This window comes from Petaurus breviceps, unplaced genomic scaffold (assembly GCF_028583685.1).
Source record: "Petaurus breviceps papuanus isolate PSGF00001 unplaced genomic scaffold, PetGlider_PUasm1.0 225, whole genome shotgun sequence".
NCBI classification, from domain to species: domain Eukaryota; kingdom Metazoa; phylum Chordata; class Mammalia; order Diprotodontia; family Petauridae; genus Petaurus; species Petaurus breviceps.
In genome coordinates this window covers 4,021,531-4,044,469 of record NW_027185889.1, presented here as the reverse complement: position 1 = coordinate 4,044,469, position 22,939 = coordinate 4,021,531, and the positions used below count along the sequence as shown (strand labels likewise).

The 22,939-nt window shown below is 37.7% G+C and overlaps 1 protein-coding gene across 1 annotated transcript in view; it reads right to left on the bottom strand.

Moving 5' to 3' along the window:
• The window catches only part of LRRIQ1 (leucine rich repeats and IQ motif containing 1), a 308,516-nt gene that overhangs the window by 25,873 nt on the left and 259,704 nt on the right, over nt 1–22,939 (bottom strand). Inside the window, exon 27 of the mRNA XM_069095103.1 lies at nt 1,525–1,645. Within this exon, the coding sequence (XP_068951204.1) occupies nt 1,525–1,645 (121 nt within the window). The remainder of the gene's footprint in view (nt 1–1,524; nt 1,646–22,939) is intronic.

Sequence of the window (22,939 nt, the reverse complement as noted above, 5' to 3'; positions counted from 1 at the left end):
ATTATCTTTTTGCTAATCACTGTACTAGATCCCCAGAATACAAAGACAAAAGAGAAAATAGCTTTTACCTTTCAAGAACCTCCATTCCACTGAAGGAAAACAACAGTACACACTTTATTGTGGGAGTGTTATTTAAATTTCATTTTTTTAGGCCTGGCCTAATAGTGTGTGTGTGTGTGTATGTGTACACACACACACACACACACACACATACATAGAGACTAATGCATATACATACATATATAGATATATATTAATCTGTGTGCTCTCATTTTATGTTTTATATAGTACTGTGTACTATATGTAGTATATACTATATATACACTAATTTGTATGCTCTTGTTTTCCATATATGTATGTGTGTGCATGTTTATCTATAGACATACTATATATACACTATATATAGACATACTATAGCTATACAGATATACATGCACAGATACACAAACACACACATTATATATATATGTATATATATGTATGTATGCATATATAGAGAGAGAGAGGAAAAAGAGAAGGTTAGGCAAATAATACAGGTAGCATGTCAGAGTTTGAGTTTGTACTCTAAGGGAAACCCTCTTATCCATTATGTCAAGCTGTCTTTTAGCAATAATAGAATATTAGCATACTAACAATATAAAAATGAACAAACATGTTAACAATATCAGTGAATAATATTAAAGTTTAATCTAAACCACGTGATGCATTGAATGTTAGAACCAATGAATTTAATTTCAAAAACACAAATTTTATCAACCAACAGAATAAATAAAATGTATGTTAATAACATTTTGAAATTTTGCTCAGATGTGTAGGATAAAAGTAAAATAGGAATTTGTAAAAGTGAAACTCTCACATTGCAATGTTACAATGATTAAATATATAATGTTTATAAAATACTTAGCAGTAATAACCATAGTACAATCCTTACTAAAATAAGCAAAACATGTTTTCTCCCCAAATTAAAACAGACTATATCTGTGTGACAAGTTTACAAATATCAAAGAGTCAACATGGCCTAAATACAATTAAATAACTATCAACAATTCAGCAGGAAACATTTCAAAATATGTGGTTTGTTGACAATAGTGTACTGTCATCAGACTTACTATTTTTTTTTAGAAATCTTTTCCTTAGGAATTAGCTTAATATAAAATAGCCAGTAAATTAATATCAAAAGACAAAAAGACATGGCTGTGATACATGAGGCCTACTTTTTATAATTAGCTAAAAATAAACATTTTAGAAATGAATGATCAAAGAGACTGAATCTGACCCATGGGGAAAAATCCATTGGATCACAGGTTACAATTACAGTAAGAGGTCATGCTGTTAATCTTTTAAATAATTTAATTTTTCTCATACCAAAAGAAGATATTTAAGGGGAAATTGCACTAAATACATGTTTTAAGCAATTCTGGCTGATGGCATTCTAACCTCCTAACTAAAAGAATTCACTTTGACATTAGGTTCATCAATTCATTTGCAATTTCTAAATGTACATGGAACGAAACCACAACTTACATGAAGATTCTGCTGAGTGTCTGGATGCCTGCTTATTTTTTTCTCTGTTCTGAGTCAAAGCACTCCCACTGCTCATGGAAACAAGGTCTACATCCATGTCTTCTCTCCTTACAAGTCTTGCCTGGAAGCAATGGGAGAGAATGTACACAATCGTGAAACAAAATATGGCATTTTCTGAATGCAGCTCACATTACCCCAAATAAACAAACAGGCTCTGTCAAACAACCGTCTTCCAAATGATACCACAATCCTTTATTGCTGCCCAGGCAGAACAAATGCACTATGTCAAAGCATTTTTTGCAAATAAGAGCCGATTTCAAAATTGTGGTTTGCTATTTGAGTCTGTACAACAAAAGAAAACATTTTAGTACTGTAATTTTGAAGAAAATCAATCTTGCAGACAGCTGATGAAACCTTAAACAGCTTAAGATCATTTATTTACCAGTATATAATTTAATTCTTAATTGAATGTCAGAAATGTCAGAACCAGTTATTTTCGGCAATGTTTAAGTTTTATCCAATATAAGTATCAGTCCCACTGATAAATGTAAAGTTTTTATCCTCTAACAGTTTATTACAAAATCATGTTGAAAAAGGGATTGTTAAGTCTGTAATTCACATACAAGTAATGTAAAGGCTTTGTATTCTAGAAGTGATGGTAATAACATGCAAAATGCTCTTGAGGGTTACATAGAACAATCTAAACCCAAATTTGTTATATTTAAATTCACCAATATTTTAGCCTAAACTCATATCAAAGGATTATTTTTTGTCCTGTTTATCAAAATAACATTTTAATTTAATGTCTAATTTTACATTTAGCAAATATGCAGATTTAGATAAGCTTAAAATTCATCCATTCATTTTTCTTCAATGACTTCTATGTGAAATGAATATTTTTCAAGCTATTTGGGACCAATTATCAGTCTTTTATAAAGCATGTGAAATCTATGAGAAGGCATCTGCTTCAATTTCTAGTGAGAATTTTTAAAATATAGTAAAACAAAACCAAAAATACACACTATTCACAATAATAATTGATTGCCTATGAAGTTATCAAAAACAATAGTACTATAATATATCTATGAAAGACTTTCATATTGAATCAGACATTTCTGTTTTTTCTTTTCTTTTCTCAATAGGGGGAAAAATAGTAGGATTTTAGAGCACAAAAATATCTTATAGATCCCATAATTCATCCCTCCCATTTTAAAGAAGAGGCCAAAAGAGGCTAAATGACTTTCTCAAGGTCACACAGGGTAGAATTAGGACTAGAACCAAAGTCACTTGATTTGTAATTCAACACTCAGCTAATGATAATTAGAAGAAAAAAAAAACAACATGGATTAAACACCTACTCAGTGTCAGGCACTGCATCATCTACTGGGGATACAAAAAGAGGAAAACATGGTCTCTGCCCTCAAGAAGCTCACACACTAATGGGAGAGACAACAGGCAAACAAATATATAGACAGAGAGCTATATACAGGATTAAATAAATAATTAACAGGGGAAGGGAGACACTAAAATTAAAAGAGGTTGGGAAAAGTTTCCTGTAGAAAATGAGATTATAGGTAGAACAAAGTCAGGGAAACCACTAGGTGATGAGGAGGGACAACATTCTGGGCTTGGGGGACAGCCAGTGAGAATGTCCAGAGCTAAGAGTGTGTAATCTAGTTTGTGGAACATCCAGGAGGTCAGTGTCACTGGATCAAAAAAAATATGTGGTAGGAAGTAAGGATTAAGAAAGGTGGTGTATGGGGGTGAATGGGTTTAGTTACAAAGAGCTTTGCATTCCAAATGAGGGTTTTGCATTTCTTTTTCCTAGAGGCAATAGGGACCCACTGGAGTTTATTGAGTGGAGGGCAAAAGGTGACATGGCTGGACCTGATTTTAGGTAAATCTCTGGTGGCTGAAGGGAGGATGAATAGGAGTGGGGTGAGACTTGAGGGAGGCAGATGCACCAGCATGCTATTGCAATAGTGCAGGTAGGAGGCAGTGAGGGCCTACTTCCCGTGGTGGCAGTATTGGAGGAAAGAAGTATTTGAGAGATATTGGCCAAGATTGGATATGGTGGATAAGAGATAGTGAGTAGTTGAGGATAACAACAAGGCTGTGAGCCTGAGGAACCAGCAGAATGGTGTTGCCCTTGATATTAATAAAGAAGTTAGGAGGGAGAGGGTTTAGGGGTCCATAAAATAAGTTCAGTTTGAATGTGTTGAGTTTCAAGGAGTCTGAAAGCCAGTAGATAGGTAGATTTACTGATGAGATCAGTAAGCAAGCTAATATAAAGAGAGGAGAACAGGGTTCAAGATAGAACCTTGTGCACTATCTATGGTTTGAGGGGGGGAACTTGATGAAGATCTGGAAAAGTAGCCTGACAAGGAGCAGTCTGGTAGGGAAGAGGAGAAAGAGGAGGGAGTGATGTTCCGATAGCCTGGAGAGAAGAGAGTATCAAAGAGAAGAAGGTGATAGAGCAGTGTCAAGGGTTACAGAGAGGTAGAGAAGAATGAGAATTGAAAAGGGGCCATTCGACTTGGTAATGAAAAGAGCATTGGTAACTTTGGAGAGAGCAGTTTAAGTGGAAGGAGATTACAAGCCTCTACTTTTTCTACTCTGTTATGCTGTTTCCTATGAGATTTCATATTAGTGATCATTTTAGAACTTAAAATATCAGTATGTTCCTGGCAAATCTATAGAATGCAAAGAGATGTATCATTCCATGAATAAAACGTGTATTCTTACAATATTCAGGACAAAGGGAGAGCCTCAATTAATGCCCAAACTTTACCAGGCTCTGTCTCCCAAAAGACAGTAGATGAGTGTCACAGCATGTTTATGTCACCAGTGTGAACTCTTAATTGGGTAGAATTATTCCCATAAGGTCCTCTTCCCCTTATTTCTTTTTTAAAAGATGAAATGTTTTGACAATGATACACTTGCATTGTGAACACTGCTACCGAGGTGAGAAATCCAAGTTGTAACTGTTCTGAACTTCTTCTCCTCTCAAGTCTCCCATACCACAGCAGAGAAGCTCCTGGTTCACTGAGAGCATTTGATATAAGTTCCCTTCTTGCCACTACTCTCCATCTCAAAACCTCTCAACATCATTTCCCCCTCCTCTTCTTCTTTCCACTAGTTTTTGATAATGATGTGGTCCTTCTGTTCTCCAAGGACAGCCTCTCTACCAGGACCACCCAGCATGGCATGCCTACATCAAAGTAAGCAATGTGCTCTATAAGCAAATCAAAATTGCAGTAGCTCAAAAGAAATGTAAGCTGTGCAAATTTAGAGACATCTCAACTTCAAATATTCATGTGGACTATTTGTGCCCAACCTATGATAAAGTCTTCTGAACTCATATTGGTTTGATCAGCCACATTCAGACACACTGTACCTTAAGACCGACATAGTGATGCCATTTTGATTCTCTTCAAGAACAAAGGACATCAACCAATCAACCAAACAACCAACCAAGGCCAACCTCTCTACATGTGCCAGGAATTCTGTCCCCTTTCATTTCTTTAGGCTTCTTCTTAATCCTCATCATTCTTGAATTCAGAGCAGCATTTTTCACTATCTTTTTCCCTTGATACTCTGATATTGTTCTCTGAACAGTCCTCAGATTTTGCTGGATCATCATTCATGTCACATCCTCCAAAAGTACAGGTAATGTAAACCTCTGTACTAGGTCCTTTCTTCTTCTTCTGTAACTGTGGTGACAAACATGCAGCCCACTGGCCACATAATAGCCAGTGTTGCCCAAATCAGATTAAAGTATAATTAGGAAATAGATGACACAATAAACAAAAATAGAGTAGAACATAGATAATGTTGATGTGTGGGTTTCTAAGTCAATATGTGGCCCACAGGGATGCTTATGTATGGTTGTCATCCCTTTTTCTATTTGAGTTTGATCCCATTGCTCTACACTATCTTGATTCTCACTGGTTCAATTATATTTCTATATATATGGCTCTCAGATCTATATTTGTAGTTCTAGTCTTTGCTATCACCTCCTGTACTAGTCATCATCAACTAGCTAGAGCATGTCAAACAGGCATCTCAAACTGAAATGTCCCAAAGAGAGTTTACGGTATTCCCACCCAAATCCTTCCAAAATTTTCTCTTTATCTGGAGGGCATTACTCTTCCACTGGCTCAGGTTCACAACCTCCTCACTCTCCTTTATTGCACATGCTTAACGGGTCACCAAACTTTGTCACTTCTATCTCTACAACATCTTTGTCATCTTGCCCCTTGTTTCCACTCATACAATCACTACCTTAGTTCTGGGCCTCATCACCTCTAGCCTAAACTACTGCAATACCCCTCTAATTGTTTCTCCTGCTTCTAGGCTCTCTCTTCTCCAGTTCAACCTCCATACAGCTTCCAGAATGAGACTCCTAAAGCACCGATCTGATCATGTTACTTACTCCACTACCCAATAATTTTCCATGGCCCCCCATCACCTCTAGGATCAGATACAAACGTCTTTGCTTGATATTTTAAGCCTTTGAGGATTTTTATAGCATTGTTTTTCAAATATTCTACAACTCAGATGAGCTAGCTTCCTTGCTGTTCCCCATACATACCACTAGAAGTTTTTGCTTCATAGCTTTGCACACAGCAGTCCATGACTGAATAACATTTATTCTTTTACTTAGAATCCTTAGTTTCCTTCAAAGCTTGGCTCAGGCACCAGTTCTCCTGTGAGGCCTTTACTAATCCCCTCATGCACAGGGGTCCCTAAGTGAAATAACTTTGCATTAATCTTATACATAATTAGAAATGTACATGCTATCTGCCTTCAGTAGAATGAAAGCTCCTTGAGTAAAGGGATTGTTCCACTTTTGTTTTTGTACTTCCAGTGCCTTAATAAACACGTTGATTATTTAACACTAGAGTAGAACCAATTATCTTAGGTAGGAAGCCTCCTGGTGGCTCAGTTGACACTCACTATGCACCAAAGATTTACTAGTACATTTTTACTTGTTCCAAAATTCTTTGACTTAACATCACCAAGAAGGCAGTCCTCAAAATAAGAAAAACCACTAAGAGTATCTGGTTAAGGTCAAAGAAATATTTGTAAACATGTGGCTCCTGAAAAAATCATTAGCATCTGAGTCACCAACATGCAAAAGAATGGTTCTTTCCATTAAAACACACATAAACACACATGTCAGTCTCTAATTAGCTCTGAATATGACAAGAATTTCAAATCAAAAGTCAATTTTCAAAGTGGTGCCATCCAGCATTTTATGTGCAAACCTAGAATTTTGGTAAGTGGGCAAGTTTTTTTCTTGTTTGTCTAGCAGTGTAATCAGTGCTGCCAAGTGCATATTTAGATTTATTTTTGAAAACATGGTTTCTAAATTAAAAAGGAATCAAGCTAAGTTTCTCCCAGCTTCAACAGATGGACACAACACAGATAAGAGAGCAAAACCACAATCTCCTGCTATAAAACCCAAAACTAATACTTTTAAGATTTTATAATAATTCAATACTTTGCAAGTTTATAGCATAATGAATTTCACATTACATTGGATAAGTCTGCCCACTCTCCTTCCTCCCCCAGTTTGAGCTAACACCACAATTTTGCAATATAACGAATAATCCCTCATTAAATGCTAAATTTGCATTAATCAATTTTTTCAGGCAAAATTATCTTTTATATACTAATAGAGATTACTGTATTTATTTATGTTATTTTCCTCTATGACTCTTCACTGGAAAACAAACAGCTTGAATTAAGAGAATTCCTACAACATTAGGGTCCTGAGGCACAAACACAATGGATGAATTTATTTAAGCCATTAATCACAAGTATTTGTTAAAGACCCACTGTATGTCAAGCACCATGTTAAGTGCCAAAAGTACAAAGAATGGCACAATTCCTACTCACAATGAGCTTACATTCTAAGGAAGGAGATAATCAATATACAAAATATACATGTGTCATAATTATAAAGTGAATAAATACAAATGTATATAAAGATCTAATCACTGACATTCTTCCTAAAGCATAGACATATTCCTGATTATACTAAAAGTTCCCAAACTTATTTGGCCTACTGCCCCTTTAAAAAAAATTACTTGGTACCTCCTGGAAATCTACTTTCTTTAGCCCCTTAACATTTTTTTTAAATTGCATCATTAAAAAATGACGCATCCTAAATTTAATAATTTATTGTAAACTTGTGAGTTTTTTTTCCCTGCACTGAAATTTTGATGATGCAATATTGCATAATGTAACCATTAAGTATTGTATTCAAACAAATAATTACATGCACATATTCCTACTGATGTATGCTGGACTTTCAGACAATGTGCTACATGCTCACATACCAACACTTGCTTATTAAGACCTGTTGGCGGACTTGACCACTAGTTGGTTATAACTTGTATTTTGTGTGTTTATTTGGAAAATAATGTTATCACTACAACTTTGATTCCGTTACACAACAGATGAACAATTTTTCAAAATTTTCTTCTCTTCCTTCCTTATGTTTCCACAGCTTCCTTATTTTTATTCAATGCCCCCCAACTGCACCCAAGGTTACTACTGCCCCCCCATCCCCCGATTGTTCCAGAGTGGATATCATCCACTTTGGGAACCTATGGATTATACAGAAACTATCAGCAACATTAACTAATTTCTAGATTTTCTAACATTTTTTTCTTACCAATAAGAAATATTTTAAGTACTATCTAAATGCAAGGCAGTGTCATAATCTTTGAGATAGAGATAAACATAAATAGAACACCTGCCCTCAAGGGGCTTACTTAAAATCTAATGGGGAATATAAGACAGGTCAACATCTAACCATGATGCAAAATAGGATAATAAATGCATTAGGAATAAAGAATGCTAGGAGAGAGAACTCAAAAGAGTGAATAGGTGAATCAAGGAAGCTACATGGTGGCAACTGATATGGCTTGTGAAGTTGGAAGCTGGAAATATGAAGAGGAGGTGAGTACCTTTTAGTAACAAAGTAATCAGTGCAAAGTAATCTGTTACTCAATTTAACCTTTTATCCACCTGGTGTAGTACTCTAGCATAAAGTACATTTATACTTCTAAAAGACTGTGGGCAGAAGCTGTTGTTTCTTCAAAATTGGCAAGGAAAATAAGGCCAAGTTATATGGGAAAAAATCAAACAAAACTTAAAAAATATTTTCTACATAAAATGTGTGAAGGGAAATAAATATACAAGATGGGCAAGTGTATGAGTCACTGTGGTACATCTTGTTCCTTTTGGCTGGAAATCTCAAAGTTTTCCTTTATTTAAGTAAAAATTAAATGCTCTAAATTGACATAATCCCTTAAAGGTTGGTTGTCTGTCACCCACATGTTAACTGGAATACAGATTTTCTTCAGGATTTTTCAATGATCTTGGTGACTAGATTCATAGTAAGCTATCATGAAATAAAGACATTTTGCCCTAAGTATTTCTTTTGGCTAAAACTGAGATAATGAAACTTCTAATCCTCATTGCATTTGCATTGAGTCGCAGAGTTCTGTAGACCATCAATTAGGAGTCACAAGCAATTCTATGAATTTTAATCCACTAAATAGAAGCCTTTTCACATAGTGTACTCTCCAAGGCTCCCCTCAAGTACTTCTTCCTTTAAGAGATCTTTTCTGGGGGGATAGAGCCAAGATGGCTCAGTAAAAGCAGGAACTTGCTTGAGCTCCCTCTCCAACCACCTCCAATACCTCTAAAAATGACTCTAAACAAATTTTAGTACTACAGAACCCATAAAGTGACAGAGAGAAGCAAATCTCCTGCAGAAGGCAGCCTGGCAGGCTGACAGGAAGGGTCTATTGCACCAGGGTGGGACTGGAGTGCAGTCCCATGTAGGACACACCAACCCAGACTGGCCTGAGAAGACTTCAGGAGAGGGAATCACTGGCAGCTGTGGCAGTTTCCAAACTTCTCAACCCATAAATGCCAAAAAGAAAGTAAAAGGAAAGGGAGGAAAACTGGCCCCCACTCCTGGGGCAGCAGAGGTGGCTGTGACTACAGCTGCTACTGAAGTGACTGCCCCCTGAGCTCCAGGTCCACAGATCATGGGGGGACAGAGCAACTGTCTAGAGAGTAATTGCAGGACTTTCTTTGCTGGCGCTGAGGCAGGATTCTCTTGCTTTGCCCTGTTTGGATCTGGGTTGCAGTCTTGAGTGGCAGTCCTGGGGTGAGGAGCTGTGGCATTTCAGAACTTGTTGAAGATGTGGACAGGCAGTCCTCCTCACATTTCTGAGGCAGGTACCTAGAAGAAGCTCTGCTAACAGCTGTGAAAAACCCCTGAAATTTGGGACATAGCACTCTCCAGTATGGAAGCATATTTCTACCATGGCAAAGAGCTCAAAAGTCAAGTAGTTGACTGGCAAGATTAGCAAATGGAGGAATAATTTTTTGGTGACAAAGACAATCAAAACATAGAACCAGAATAAGATAACAAAGTCAAAATTCTTGCATCAAAAGCCTCCAAAAGGGGTGGCCAGGTGGTGTAGCCCCATAGTCAGGAGACCTGGGATCAGTTCCGGCCTCAGATACTTAACACCTACACAAAATAAATGGCCTTGTAACACTGAGCAAGTTACTTAACCCCAACTGCTTTAAAAAAAGCCCCCAAGAAAAATATGAACTGGTTACAGGCTATGTAGGAGATCAAGAAGGTTTTTGGAAATAAAGTAAGAGAAGTAGAAAAAAAATTATTAAGAGAAATGAGAATGATGCAAGAAAATTATGAAAAATGAGTCAATGGTCTGCTAAAGGAGACCCCCCAAAATACTGAAGAAAATAACAGCTTAAAAAATAGTCTAACTCAAATGGCAAAAGAGGTCCAAAAAGCCAATGAGGAGAAGAATGCCTTAAAAGCAGAAATGGCCAAAAGGAAAAGGAATTTCAAAAGGTCACTGAAGAGCTCCTTCAAAATTAGACTGGAACAAATGGAAGATAATGACTTTATGAGAAATGAAGATATCATAAAACAATGGTTTTGCAATATAGGATGTTCAAGTATTCTTGATGAAAAGACCAGAGCTGCACAAAAAATTTGACTCTCAAATACAAGAAGCAAGAGAAGCATGAAAAGATAAACAGGATAGAGAAATCATAAGGAAATTATTAAAGTTGAACTATTTACATTCCTACATAGAAATACAATATTTGTAATTCATGAGACTTTTCTCAGTATGAGGATAGTTGAAGGAAATTGTATATGTATATGTATGTGTATGTGTATATGTATGTATACATACTGTATAGGTTGGTGTATGTATCTATGTGTATATGTGTGTATATGTATGTACATGTAAACATAGACAAAGGGCACAGAGTAAGTTGAATGTGAAGGGATATCTAAAAAAATAAAATTAAGAGGTGAGAGAGGAATATATTGGGAGGAGAAGGCAAAAGATAGAATGGGGTGGATTATCTCACATAAAGGAGGCAAGAGAAGGCTGTTACAATGGAGGGGAAGAGCAGGGAGGTGAAAGGGAATGAATCAACCTTACTCTCATTGGATTTGGCTTAGGGAGGGAATAACATACACACTCAATTGGGTATCTTATCCTATAGGAAAGTAGGGGGGAAAGGGATAAGAGGGGGGTGATAGAAGGGAGTGCAGATTGAGGGAGAGTGTAGTTCGAAGCAAACACTTTTGAAAAGGGACAGGGTCAAAGGTAAAATAGAACAAATGTGGGACGGGATAAGATGGAGGGAAATACAGTTGTCTTTCACAATATAACTACGATGGAAATGTTTTGCATAACCATACGTGTATAACCTATATTGAATTGCTTATCTTCCCAGTGGGGGTGGGTGAGGAGGGGAGAAGGGAGAAATAATTAAGATTATCAGAAAAGATCTCTTTTTAAAAGTTTTTTATTTAATGACTTTTAGTTTTCAGCATTCATTTCTGCAAGATTTTGAGTTACAAATTTTCTCCCCATCTCTCCCCTACTCCCACCCCAAGATGGCATGCATACTGAATACCCCTTCCCCCAATCTACCCTCTCTTATATCCCCCTCCATCCCCTACCCCCTTACTTTGTGGTAGGGCAAGATGGATTTCTATTCCCCATTGCCTGTGTATCTTATTTCCCAGGTGCATAAAAAATCAATTTTAAAAAAATATTTGTTTTTCAAACTTTGAGTTCCAGATTCACTGCCTCACCTCCTCCTACATGTGTATTTATTCTGAATATAGCCCATATAAACTTATCAGTGGATATGTTGTATTACCCTACTGGGATGCAAGCTTCAAGAGGGCAGTGGCATGTCACAGCTTTGTATTTGTATTCCCAGGGCATTTTAGCCTTGCAATATAGGTGATGAATAAAACATTTTTTATTTATTGATGGGATTGATGGGGCAAAGGGTAAGAAATTGGTCTGGGGAAGGCAAAATGAAGTCAAGATTCTTTTTTGGGGTGGTAGGGGGAACAATGTAGTGTCCCTCCATGCCCGTTGATGAAATCACCTAAAGAGCCCAGTTGAGAGGAGTTAAATGAAGTCCAAAGACCCATTTAGCCCTTTTATCCCTTTATGAAGTATAGCAAGGTTCTTTTTGATGGGATTAGGAAACTTCCAGCTATTGGCTGCCCAATAATAGGCTACAAATCCTGGTGGTCTTAAAAACAATAACAAAAAACAACAGGCTATTCTCTGGGGAGATTCAGACTGAGACACTTGGGAGCAGAAGGAAACTTCAAGGAGTGTGACCCCTGGAAACAGAAAAAATAACCGACTATAGATTCAAGAGAGAAGTACTCTAGGAGGTCAAGCATTGATCTGTGGAGGACAGCAGCTTGGAGCCTTGGAACCCAGTTTCATATCCACCCAGCAGAGATGCTGTGCCTAGAAGAACAGGGTGGGAATACCTCAGGAAGGGAAAAGGTATTGGGACCCTACAGTGTCACAGGTGTAAAGTGCCTTGGCCCTCCATGTTGTCTACATGTATGCTTTATTACCAGCACACCCTTAAATTTGTATCTACTCTTCCTAGTGATGCTGCATTTTGGGGCCAGCATGCTTCAGATATATGGAAGTGATGCTTTTGCTGTTGTTCCTACTTAGTTCCATCTTAGTGAATGCATTTTCTAATTGTTTCTCCTGACTGGCTTCCTGGGGAAGGGAGAAGATTAGTGAGCTATAATTTTATCTATTAAAACTGTGAGGCATGGGGGAGGCCAGGTAGCACAGTAAGAGCACTGGCTCCAGTGTCAGGACGAACTGGAGACAAATTCCAGACTCAGACACTTAGTACCCACCCATGAATACCTGGCTGTGTAATCTTGAGCAAGTTACTTAACCCCCATTGCTTAAAAAAAAAAAACTATGAAGCACTAGCCATCCTTTGAAGACCAAATCTGCAATTTTGAGTCGGGAGAAGATGTAGCCCTTGGAAGAGTTTTATACTCTATATACTTCATCCAAGATATATTTGCATGCCCTATGCACTTGGAGGGCTCCACTAAAGAGATTATCAACTGGGTACTCCTTCTTGGTTGCCTTAGTATTGCAAGGATCCATTGAAGAAAACTTAGCAGAATTTTTAAATATGATTCTTTTGTTTTAGGCTATGATTGGTCAGTTAACAGAATATGAAGAAGAAGAAGAGTCTATAAGTTGGAAAACCTTCTGGGAATCTGAGACATTTTCCTAGGCATGGGTCACTGAGAGAAAGTAAGATTCAAATAGGACTACCAAGTCTATATAGGGAACTCTATAGGAACCTATATAGGCTGGTCTATCGGAAGATAGTGTATTAGACAGGGTCACCATTACAAGAAAGAAAAGAGGGTTTGGCAACAGAGGTCAAAGTGGCCTCAGGGCAGAAGAGCAGGGATAGAATGCAGACAACAAAGTTTGATCATATTCTGTTACAAATTTGTCCTAAATGAACACATAAGTAATGTGTGTGACTAAAAGGAATGCAGAGTTGGTGTGCAAAAAGCTTAAAATTCAGAAAGAACTCACATAGGAAAATAGATATGGGTCCTGGAATGAAGATCACTGAAGACCCTGAAAACTGCAAGCCTGACCTCACCATCATCAGTTTATGGGTCCATCTGGTCTAGACATGCAGGAACTCATCCAGAAGGGTACAAAGTAAATATTGGGGATGTGCATTGAATTGCTGTACTGCACAATGTATCACAGTTGACCACTGTGCTCTAATGTTCTTCAAGTTTTGATTACAGCCCATGAATGGGATAGAATTATATAGTCAGAGTGAAAAAAGGGTCACAACATCTAGCTTCTAGGTAAGAACATTTTAGGGAAAAGAGCAGAACAGAGAAAGATTGAGTTGAAAAACAAGAAGAGAATCAAGTAGTTGACTTGTAGGGGCTTGAATTAGTGAAAAAAAATGAAGAGGTTGAATCTTAGGACAAATCTGGCCAAATTCGGGAGAAATTAAGAAAAAGTTGTAGAGGAACAATCTCTAGACCTAAATATTGTTTTGGATTCTACTACCAAATTGAAAGAGGAAGCAGGACCAAAGACAATTATGTGAAAGGACAATAATAGGAAAGTATAGAATGTTCAAGGAGGACAAGGGAGTAGAACTTGAGGAGATAAACTCAAGAAAGAGAAGAAGAAGGCAGCTGGCATGATAAGGCAAGGTAAGTAAGAAAAAGTTTGAGTGGAATAATTACAGGGTTAAGAAAACTTATAAAAGTGAATTAGTGTTTAGAGCAAAATGGTGAAGTAGAAAAGAAGATGGTACAAGTCTTAAGGTGAGATGAGTATGCTGGTGTTGCTGAAAATTAAGAAAGGAAGTTGAGTGGGGTTGCCAAGTTATTAAGAGACAATAATTGGTTGTAAAAATTTTAACTACGTGCCAAGGGTTGAGGTACAAACACCCATGAGTAGTTAAATAAAGCAATACTGAACATCTCAACTATTATGAACAAGAGAAATTTTGCAGTCACTTACATTGTATGTGAAATGTTTACATTTCTGCCACAGCTCATTGAGAATTTTCTGTGTTCCAAATGTAGGCTGATCTCCTTCCTTGAGGAAGTGAAGGGACTTGAAAAATGCTTCTTTACACTCAGGGTTGTTGGGAAGAAGGAAGTGTTCCGAAAGGAAAATGGGGAAAAGGGACATGAAAAATACAAGGGACTTGACTTTTGTCAGGAGAAGGGAGAGTGGAAAAGTGTCACACAGAGGAGAAAGGCTAAGAAATGGACAGTTGTTCAAGTAGACCTTAAAAACAGTCTTGAGACTTCCTGAAGAGGAAGGAGCTAGATTCTCTGAGGAGTTAGAAACTATTTTTCTTCCAAGGAATCATAGGGTAGGGCCATGGAAGCCATCAGAGAAGGGATTATCCAGTAAGATTCAGGTGAAGAAAAGAATAAGAGGAGTTGGTGATTCCTTGCTTAGAGGGACTGAGGCAGCTTTTTCTCAATATGATAGAAACAATAGGGAGCTGTCTTCATTAGGCATGTATCCAAGAAAAAAACAATTTCCCAAGGCTTAGCAAAATGGATGATGACTATCAACTTCTGGTGATGTGCATGGCCACAAAAGAAGACTTGAAGAATTGTAAACAATTATAAAGTCTCAGACAAGAAACTGAAGCTCATGGGGTGGGAGTGGGGGGGAGGTTATAGGGGGAGGTCACTACTGTCCATTAAAGGAAAAGGATGCAGAACAGAAATATTAATTTGGTAATTGAATAGTTAGCTAGGAAGATGATGTCTGACAATAGGATTTTGATGCTGACATAAAGGTACTGAACAAGAGGCTCCACCAATGGGGGAGTCTTAACCTTCTGAATTTTTCTTCTCATTCTCTCTCCCAGCCTGGGTAATCCCAGGATGCAACCTGGATATCTAGGCAACAGAGATAGTTGCCTCTATCAGGAGTGCACCCTTTCCCTGCTTTTTCCTTTAGGCCAACCTGCTTGACTACTCAAAGGGCTTGGGAGACATAGGAATCAATGATTTCATTCCTTCTGATGAGAAAGAGAACCACCATCTGCTCTATCACTGCCTTCTAGGGATGTCTAGGCTTTTTCATCTGCCCTTTTACCCTGTAGTCCTTTGGCACTGTCAACTTCAATGCCCACATAACCTAAGACCCTCTAGCCTTGGCCAACTAATCAACTGCTCCACAGGAGATTTTGGAAACTTTTCATGTACCCTAAAGCTGAACCTGAACCCCAATTAGAATATGAACTCAGTAGGGACTGATTATTTGTATCTCTGGTTTGACTCATAGTATATGCTTAATAAATACTTTCTCATTCACTCACTTAGTTCTGGACCATGGATTACAATATATAGGGATGTCAGATTCCTGAACAGAGAGAGAATATTTCAAAGAAAGGCTGGTGAGAATGTATCTGTCAAGTTTCCTGTAAATCTAATCAAAGGAGCTTTAAAATAAAAAGAATGGGGGAAGAGGGAAGACTATCAAGGGTGGGTAACTTGCAGCCTTCAAGGTCACATATGGCTCTCTAGGTCCTCAAGTATGGCCTTTTACTTGAATCCCCTCAATAAAAGGATCTGTTCTATAAAATTTGGACTCAGTCAAAAGATTACACCCAAAGACCTTAGAAGGCTATGTGTGGCCTCAAGGCTGAAGTTTTCCCACCCCTGTGTAGCCTTCAAGTTAGATATTTGTTATGGGAATGGGAATGTAAGACCTTCCCTGATCCTAGGCCCTTTGATAGGCTTCAGTGTACCTGGAGCCTGTGGTGAGAACCTTGGTTTTCAGGAATGCCCACACCTTGGTGCTCTGTGATTGGGCAGTGGGTCAAGAGGGTTGTGACATTCTCTGAGCCAGGAGAAGGCTATATATACCCTGATGTGAGGTTTTGCTTTGGGGATCATTTTGAGAAGTATTGTGTGATTTGACCACATGAGACTCTGGGTAGCCGTTGAGCCCCCCAGTTTTGAAAACCCAGATGTTGATGCTTCCCTCTCTGGTAACTGACTTAAGTATGGATGTAATGGTCAACACAGTTGGAAGGCTGTCTCCTGAACTGTTTCTCTGTCTGTTTGTAACTTCTGCTTGTAACCTCTGTATTCTCTGAAGTTCAGGGTACTGACCTTTTTCCCCTGAACTAGGTAAATGACATATGTTTGTTTAAAGCAAGATCATTAACCCATTTTGCGTTGCTTTCCTTTAGAAAAGCAGATCTAAGAACCTGTGTTGGCATCCACCTGCCAACCCCTTGCTGCCACAATGTTATAGACTAACTAACTACAAAAAAAGGAAAAGAAATAACAGCAGAGAGACCCAGAAATTCACAGGAGTAAAAAAAAAAATCCAAGAAAAGAGTCAGTGGTAAGACCCAGAGTCTTAAATGCCTGTGCAAAAATATCCAAAGTTTACATAAGAAACAAAAAGTAATGGCATTTCCACAAGGAGTTAAATTTTGCCTTGTAGGTATCACTACTTGGTGGGGTGAAACCCATGACTATGGTTCTAAATGGATATACCTTATTCAAGGTATGGATATACCTTATTCAAAATAAATATTCAAAATAAAGAGGGTAGGTGGATGTGGATGGCAAGGGAGTTACATTGGACACTAAGAAAGTATTCCCATTTAAGGACAACCAGTAACCAGATGGAGAAAACATGGCAAAGAGTATTTGGATGAAGGTCAAAGTAGGGAGAAACAGAAATGATTTTGTTATTATAACACATTTAAAGAGCACCTGGACAGAAAGAAGAAATCTATGATTTTGGAAAACAAATCATAAATACAGAACAAAGGCATGATGTAGTAGTGATGGGAGACTTTAATTATCCAAACTCCTGGTGGAGCTCTCTTAATGCCAAAATCAGTTTAGGTCATAACTTCTTGATTGACTTTACTACAAATTTCATCCTTCAAAAAGAGGAGGAATCAACAAAGGGAAATTCAGTTCTGGATTTGATTCTCACTAAGATGGAGGAACTCGTTGCTGGGCTGGAAATGATGAGAACTTTGGGAAGAAATGACCGTGATTCTGATGGAAAAAGAGAAGAACTTTACATTTGGGAAGGCCTATTTTAGAGGGTTCAGTGAAAAGAAAGGTCCCATGAAGTCCAGTGAAATGCTTCAGACCAGGATGGGTGAGAGGTATTCAAGAATGAAATTCTAAAGACACAAAGGGAAACGATTGCACTGAAGAGAAAAATGAGATTATACAAAAACAAGTTTTTATTAATGTTCTTTTTAAAAAAAAAACATAATACTAGCTTTCCCTAGTATCCCTCCCCAGGGAGCCATTCCATAAAACAAATAATCTTTTTTTAAAGATAAAAGAAAAAGAGGAGGAATAAATCAGTACAATTGATCAATACATTGAAAAACTCAGGGCGACTAGGTGGCGCAGTGAGTAAAGTGCTGGCCCTGGAGTCAGGAGGACCCGAGTTTGATTCCAGCCTCAGACTAAAATTTAACACCCACACACAGAAAAACTAGCCATGTAACCTTGGGCAAGTTACTTAACCCCAACTGCCTTCCAAAAGGCAAAAAAAAAAGTCAGAAAATACATGATGTGTTTGGGGTTAAAAAATTGAAAAGATGGAAAGTTTCATAGCTAGCATGGATTTCAGTTAAGGACTTATGGTAGCTTACATACATACATACAGTCATATGATCACAGCTCAAAAAAACCTTTTATAGAAACAAGTAACAGTAAAATAACCGAGTTCATTGTCAAAATCCCCATCCATGTGATAAAATTCTTATAAGGAATGTTGGGGTTCAGGGAATGCACAAGGTAGCAAACTGGGAGTTCACCTAATACCAAGTTGTGTAGAGATTGGGGAACTTACCTGCTCACACAATAGTCACAGAGAATTATCAGGGTCCAAAAAAGAACAAATACATAGAAAGCTCCTAGTTTTTTTTGTTTTGTTTTGTTTTTTGCTTTTTGGAGGGGGAAAGGCAGGGCAATTGGGGTTAAGTGACTTGCCCAAGGTCACTTGGCTAGTAAGTATTGTCTGAGGCTGAATTTGAACTCAGGACCTCTTGACTCCAGGGCAGTGTTCTATTCACTGTGTTACCTAGCCACCCCAAAGTTTTACAATTTTGTATTACAAAGCATTCATTTATTTCTTTTTTCTTTCTTCTTTTTGGAAGGGAGGAAGGTAGGGCAATTGGGGTTAAGTGACTTGCCCAAGATCACATGGCTAGTTTCATATTAAGTGTCTGAAACCGGATTTGAACTCAGGTCCTACTACTGACTCCAGGGCTCTATTCACTGTGCCACCTAGCTGACCCTGAAAAATTTAACAATTACCTCTTGTGAGCTGGTATGAGCTGACTCCAGCTCTAACTGAGCTGTATGTATGACCCTTGTGTATCTATAATATGAAAGAGAGTGACAGAGAGAGAGAGAAAGAAACTGAAACTGGTGATAACCATTATGCTGCTCCTGATGGAACACATGGCTCTTTCTCAGTGATACTCATCTATTTATTTTGCTTTCTCAGGTTAGGCTAGCCAGGTGATATAATACCGAGTTGTGTCAGACCTGTGACCCTTGGGGTGGGCCAGAACCAGATTAATATGCAATTAAGAAATATTTAACAAAGTAAATTTAAAAAACAATAAAACATAGATACCACCACATTTTTAAAAACTAAGTCATTATGAGACAGCAGGGATCCTTATGTATGAATTGATAGTCCTGATTTCTATTTGAGTCTGATACCATTGATGTAGTGTTCTGTAAGACAGGTAAAAACTGGCAGACAGGAGGAGATCGCTAACACAAGTTTACTCTTGATCTGGTCAGAAAGGAAGGACAGGAAGACAGCTCTGGAGGGGTTAATAATCTTACATTATTCTAGCTTAGTCTTCTCAAGACAGTTGCTGATAGTGGGAGCACCAACTCCTACAGTCTTCTGTTATCACCCTTTTCACAAGGGGTGGCTAGAAGGGGGGGCACTACTGCTACATCTATATGGGGTCAATTGAGACAGGCACAGTTTGTTCACTCCCCTTAATTCCCTCAAGCCTCAATGGGGGCAGGTTGAGGTAAACACAAATTTCCCCCAAGATAGGGGAATGTATAGACAGCAGTCATCTTGTGCATTCAACCCAAGGGTTCCACACTTATTTACCAATGCCTACTTATTTTATATGGCAAGAGACAAAGGAGGCATGTCACCAGCAATAGACCAAAAGTTTATATTATCGGGGCAGGCAGGTAGCACAGCAAGTAAGAGCACCGGCTCCAGTGTTGAGAAGACCTGGAGATCGAATCCTGGGCTCAGACACTTAGCACCCACCCAGAAACACCTGGCCATGTAACCTTGAGCAAGTTACTTAACCCCAATTGCTTAGGGGCGGCCAGGTGGCTCATCAAGTAAGAGCACCGGCTCCAGTGTTGGGACAACCTGGAGATTGAATTCCGGGCTCAGACACTCAGCACCACACCCAGAAATAACTGGCCGTGTAACCTTGAGCAAGTTACTTAACCCCGATTGCTTAAAAATAAAATTAAGCACAAATGTTTAAATTATTTATCATTATATAATGCTGTACAAGCATGGTAGAGATGTTTACAAGTCATGAGCACGGGAAACTGTGATTGTTATGGCCATGTATCCTGGGAAACTAAACTCTAAGAAATCCACCTTACATACTAAAATGCACCTTATTTGCATGCACTTACTAGAAGGCCTCTTCCTGATGAAAAGAGGATAGTTCTTTTGGCATAGTTAAGGCTATGAGATATTTTACCTCTAATATTATAGCTAACTGGGGCCAAAGTTTGGCAGAGTGCTCCCCAGTTAAGATTAAGTTTATTTTTTGGAATCCTCTTGCTGCTCACTAGGGGCAAAGTCAATCTCAATCCTATATCTGATTTAGGGTTAGAAAATCCTTGTAACTACTGTTAAATTTCTGATTGTGAAACTGCATCCCTTAGTAATAACTTAAGGAATTGTCTTTTCAAAAATAAATTACCAAGATCTATTTGATTCTGAGGCTCCTTAGTTTCCTCAAAGGTAAGATTATTTTTGGTCTCCCAACTGAACTGGAGGGGGAAAGATAAATCATTTTTTCCAAATTCTTGCTTTTATTATGTAAATGTGGCTAATCACAAAATCTATGCTACCCATTCTCCTTTCTCTTCTCACAATGCTAGCACTCATGTACATACTCTCATTGGGTTTCCCTGAACTATTTTTAATACTTTTTCCCTTGCTTCCAGTCTTTCCCCTTTTTATTGCAATCACGCTTAACACAACTAACCAAAAAAAAAAATCCCAATGAAGAGCTAGGATCATGTCACTTCTGTATTAAAAATGATCAGTAGCTCACTATTTCCTATAGGAAAAGGAATGGACTCCTAGCTTGGCAATAGAAATCTTCCACAAATTGGTCTCAACATAGCTTTTTAAACATTATTTCAAATGACTCCACTTCATTCACTCTGTTATCAGCAAATGCACTAACACTTAATCCCTTATTTTATCCATCTCCATGCTTTTATAATCTATTCTCCATATGTAGAATGCCCTCTCCCCTCATACTGACTTACTGAAGTCAATCTCTTTTTTCAAGATAAATATCAGGTGCTAGTTCCTCCAAGAAACCTTTCCTGATCTCCTTAGGTAAAAGTAATCTCTTTTTTAAGAACATCTTGTCCTGATATTGCTTTTTTTCCTTATCATAGTATACTTCTCTGTGTACATGTATACTTTCCCCTTGTGTATTGTAAACCAAGTGAGTGTAGGGACTATGCTTTTTCTACCTTTGTATTTCCATAATCTATCTCAGTTCACATAAAAGGGATTAAATAAATACTTACTGAATTTAACAGAAGTAATTTTCCCAGATAATACTATCATCTTATTTTAGTTGCTGAGATTAAAGGGATTAGGATATCACACAGGATTAGAGGAGTATTTTCTTGAATAAAACTCAAGGATGTAGTAAGAATAATTTATATAAATAGTTCTTATTTGACTAACTAGATCCTAAATCTCAAAAAGAGAAAATTCATGTTTCAAGTGAAAGTGATATGAGATGAACTTTGAGATCATTTTAAATTCTAACATTCGACAAGTTTCTGTGGTTTGAGAGAGATAGAAGTCATCTTGCATTGGGTCAGAAAGCAGGGAGAGTTTAGTCATAGATGGCTAAGACAAGCAAGGAAGAAAAAATAAAGTGACAAAAAGCAAAGTAGCTAAAGGGGATTGAAGAGTCAAGTTAAGCGTTGTTTGTTTTTCATAAGAAACACCTACCATGTCTGTAAACACAGGTGAATGGAGTGGAAGGAGGAGGAGGAGGAAGAGAAGAAGGACAATGACGGTCAAAGAAAGAGTAGTGACTGAAGGAGAGAATGAGATTAAAGATATTAGCAGAGAGATTAGTAGAGAGAAAAAAGGGTGATTGTTTCCTCATAAAATTGTCAAAATTAGATAACAGTGGAAAATATCATTATTATACAGTTATTGGATTCTATAATAAAATAACCACAATAATGATGTTTTGTGATTTCAACTTTGTATGTGGAAAAGTTAGTGTGAAGCTCTAGAAAGAAATTCTCTAGCCTAAATTTATATCTACCTAAATTAATTTATCCCTCTTAGACCAAAAGCATACTGAAAATGTAGTCATCTAAACATAGCAGGGAGAAGTTTCTCCTGCCCTTCTCACAAATTTTCCTTTGGTAGGAATGCTTTGCCAAGTCCCTTCGAAAGTATTTCCAAAGGAACCATCCCAAGATTATTGGGGTCAATAGTCAAAGAAGTCAATCAGTATAACACCTGGAGAATCTCAGGTGACTGTGTTCAGATGCTTTCAGCAGCATCCCTTGAGCTCTTGCTAGGGCCACTCCAGGTTCCACACACCTGTGTGGAAGGAATCAATTTCCCCTTCATGTAAACATGAACTAACAACAACAGATGTGTTTACTAGACTACTTAACTTTCAAGAGGGACAAGATGGGTATAATATCTTTGTATAACCTGATGTAGTGAGTGTATTGTAGCTGTTTAATTTCTGTGGGAATTTAATAGGACATCAGAAATCCCTGAGGGAAAACAGTTTGATGACACAATGTTAAATGGGGGGACTCCGCTAGTATTTGATATAGTTCTGGGAATGTTAGAAACATATATGAGAAAAAAATTAAAAATATAAAGATAGGTAAAGATAAGATAAAGCTATGACTATTTGCTGATAATATGGAATAGTCGGAAAATACTAAGGAATTCAGCACAGATATTGGTTGAGATAATGAGTAGCTTCAGCAAATTTTCAGGCCCAAAATAAATGCTCAAAAGTCAACTGTCTCTATATAATAATGAGATTCAAGAAGCAAAATAGAAAATCAAATCTCATTCCAAATAACTATAGTACAATGACATCTGAGGATTGACTTACCAAAGCACACAAAAGACTAGTACAGATTCAGTTATTAAGTGTTCCTTAAAGAAATAAC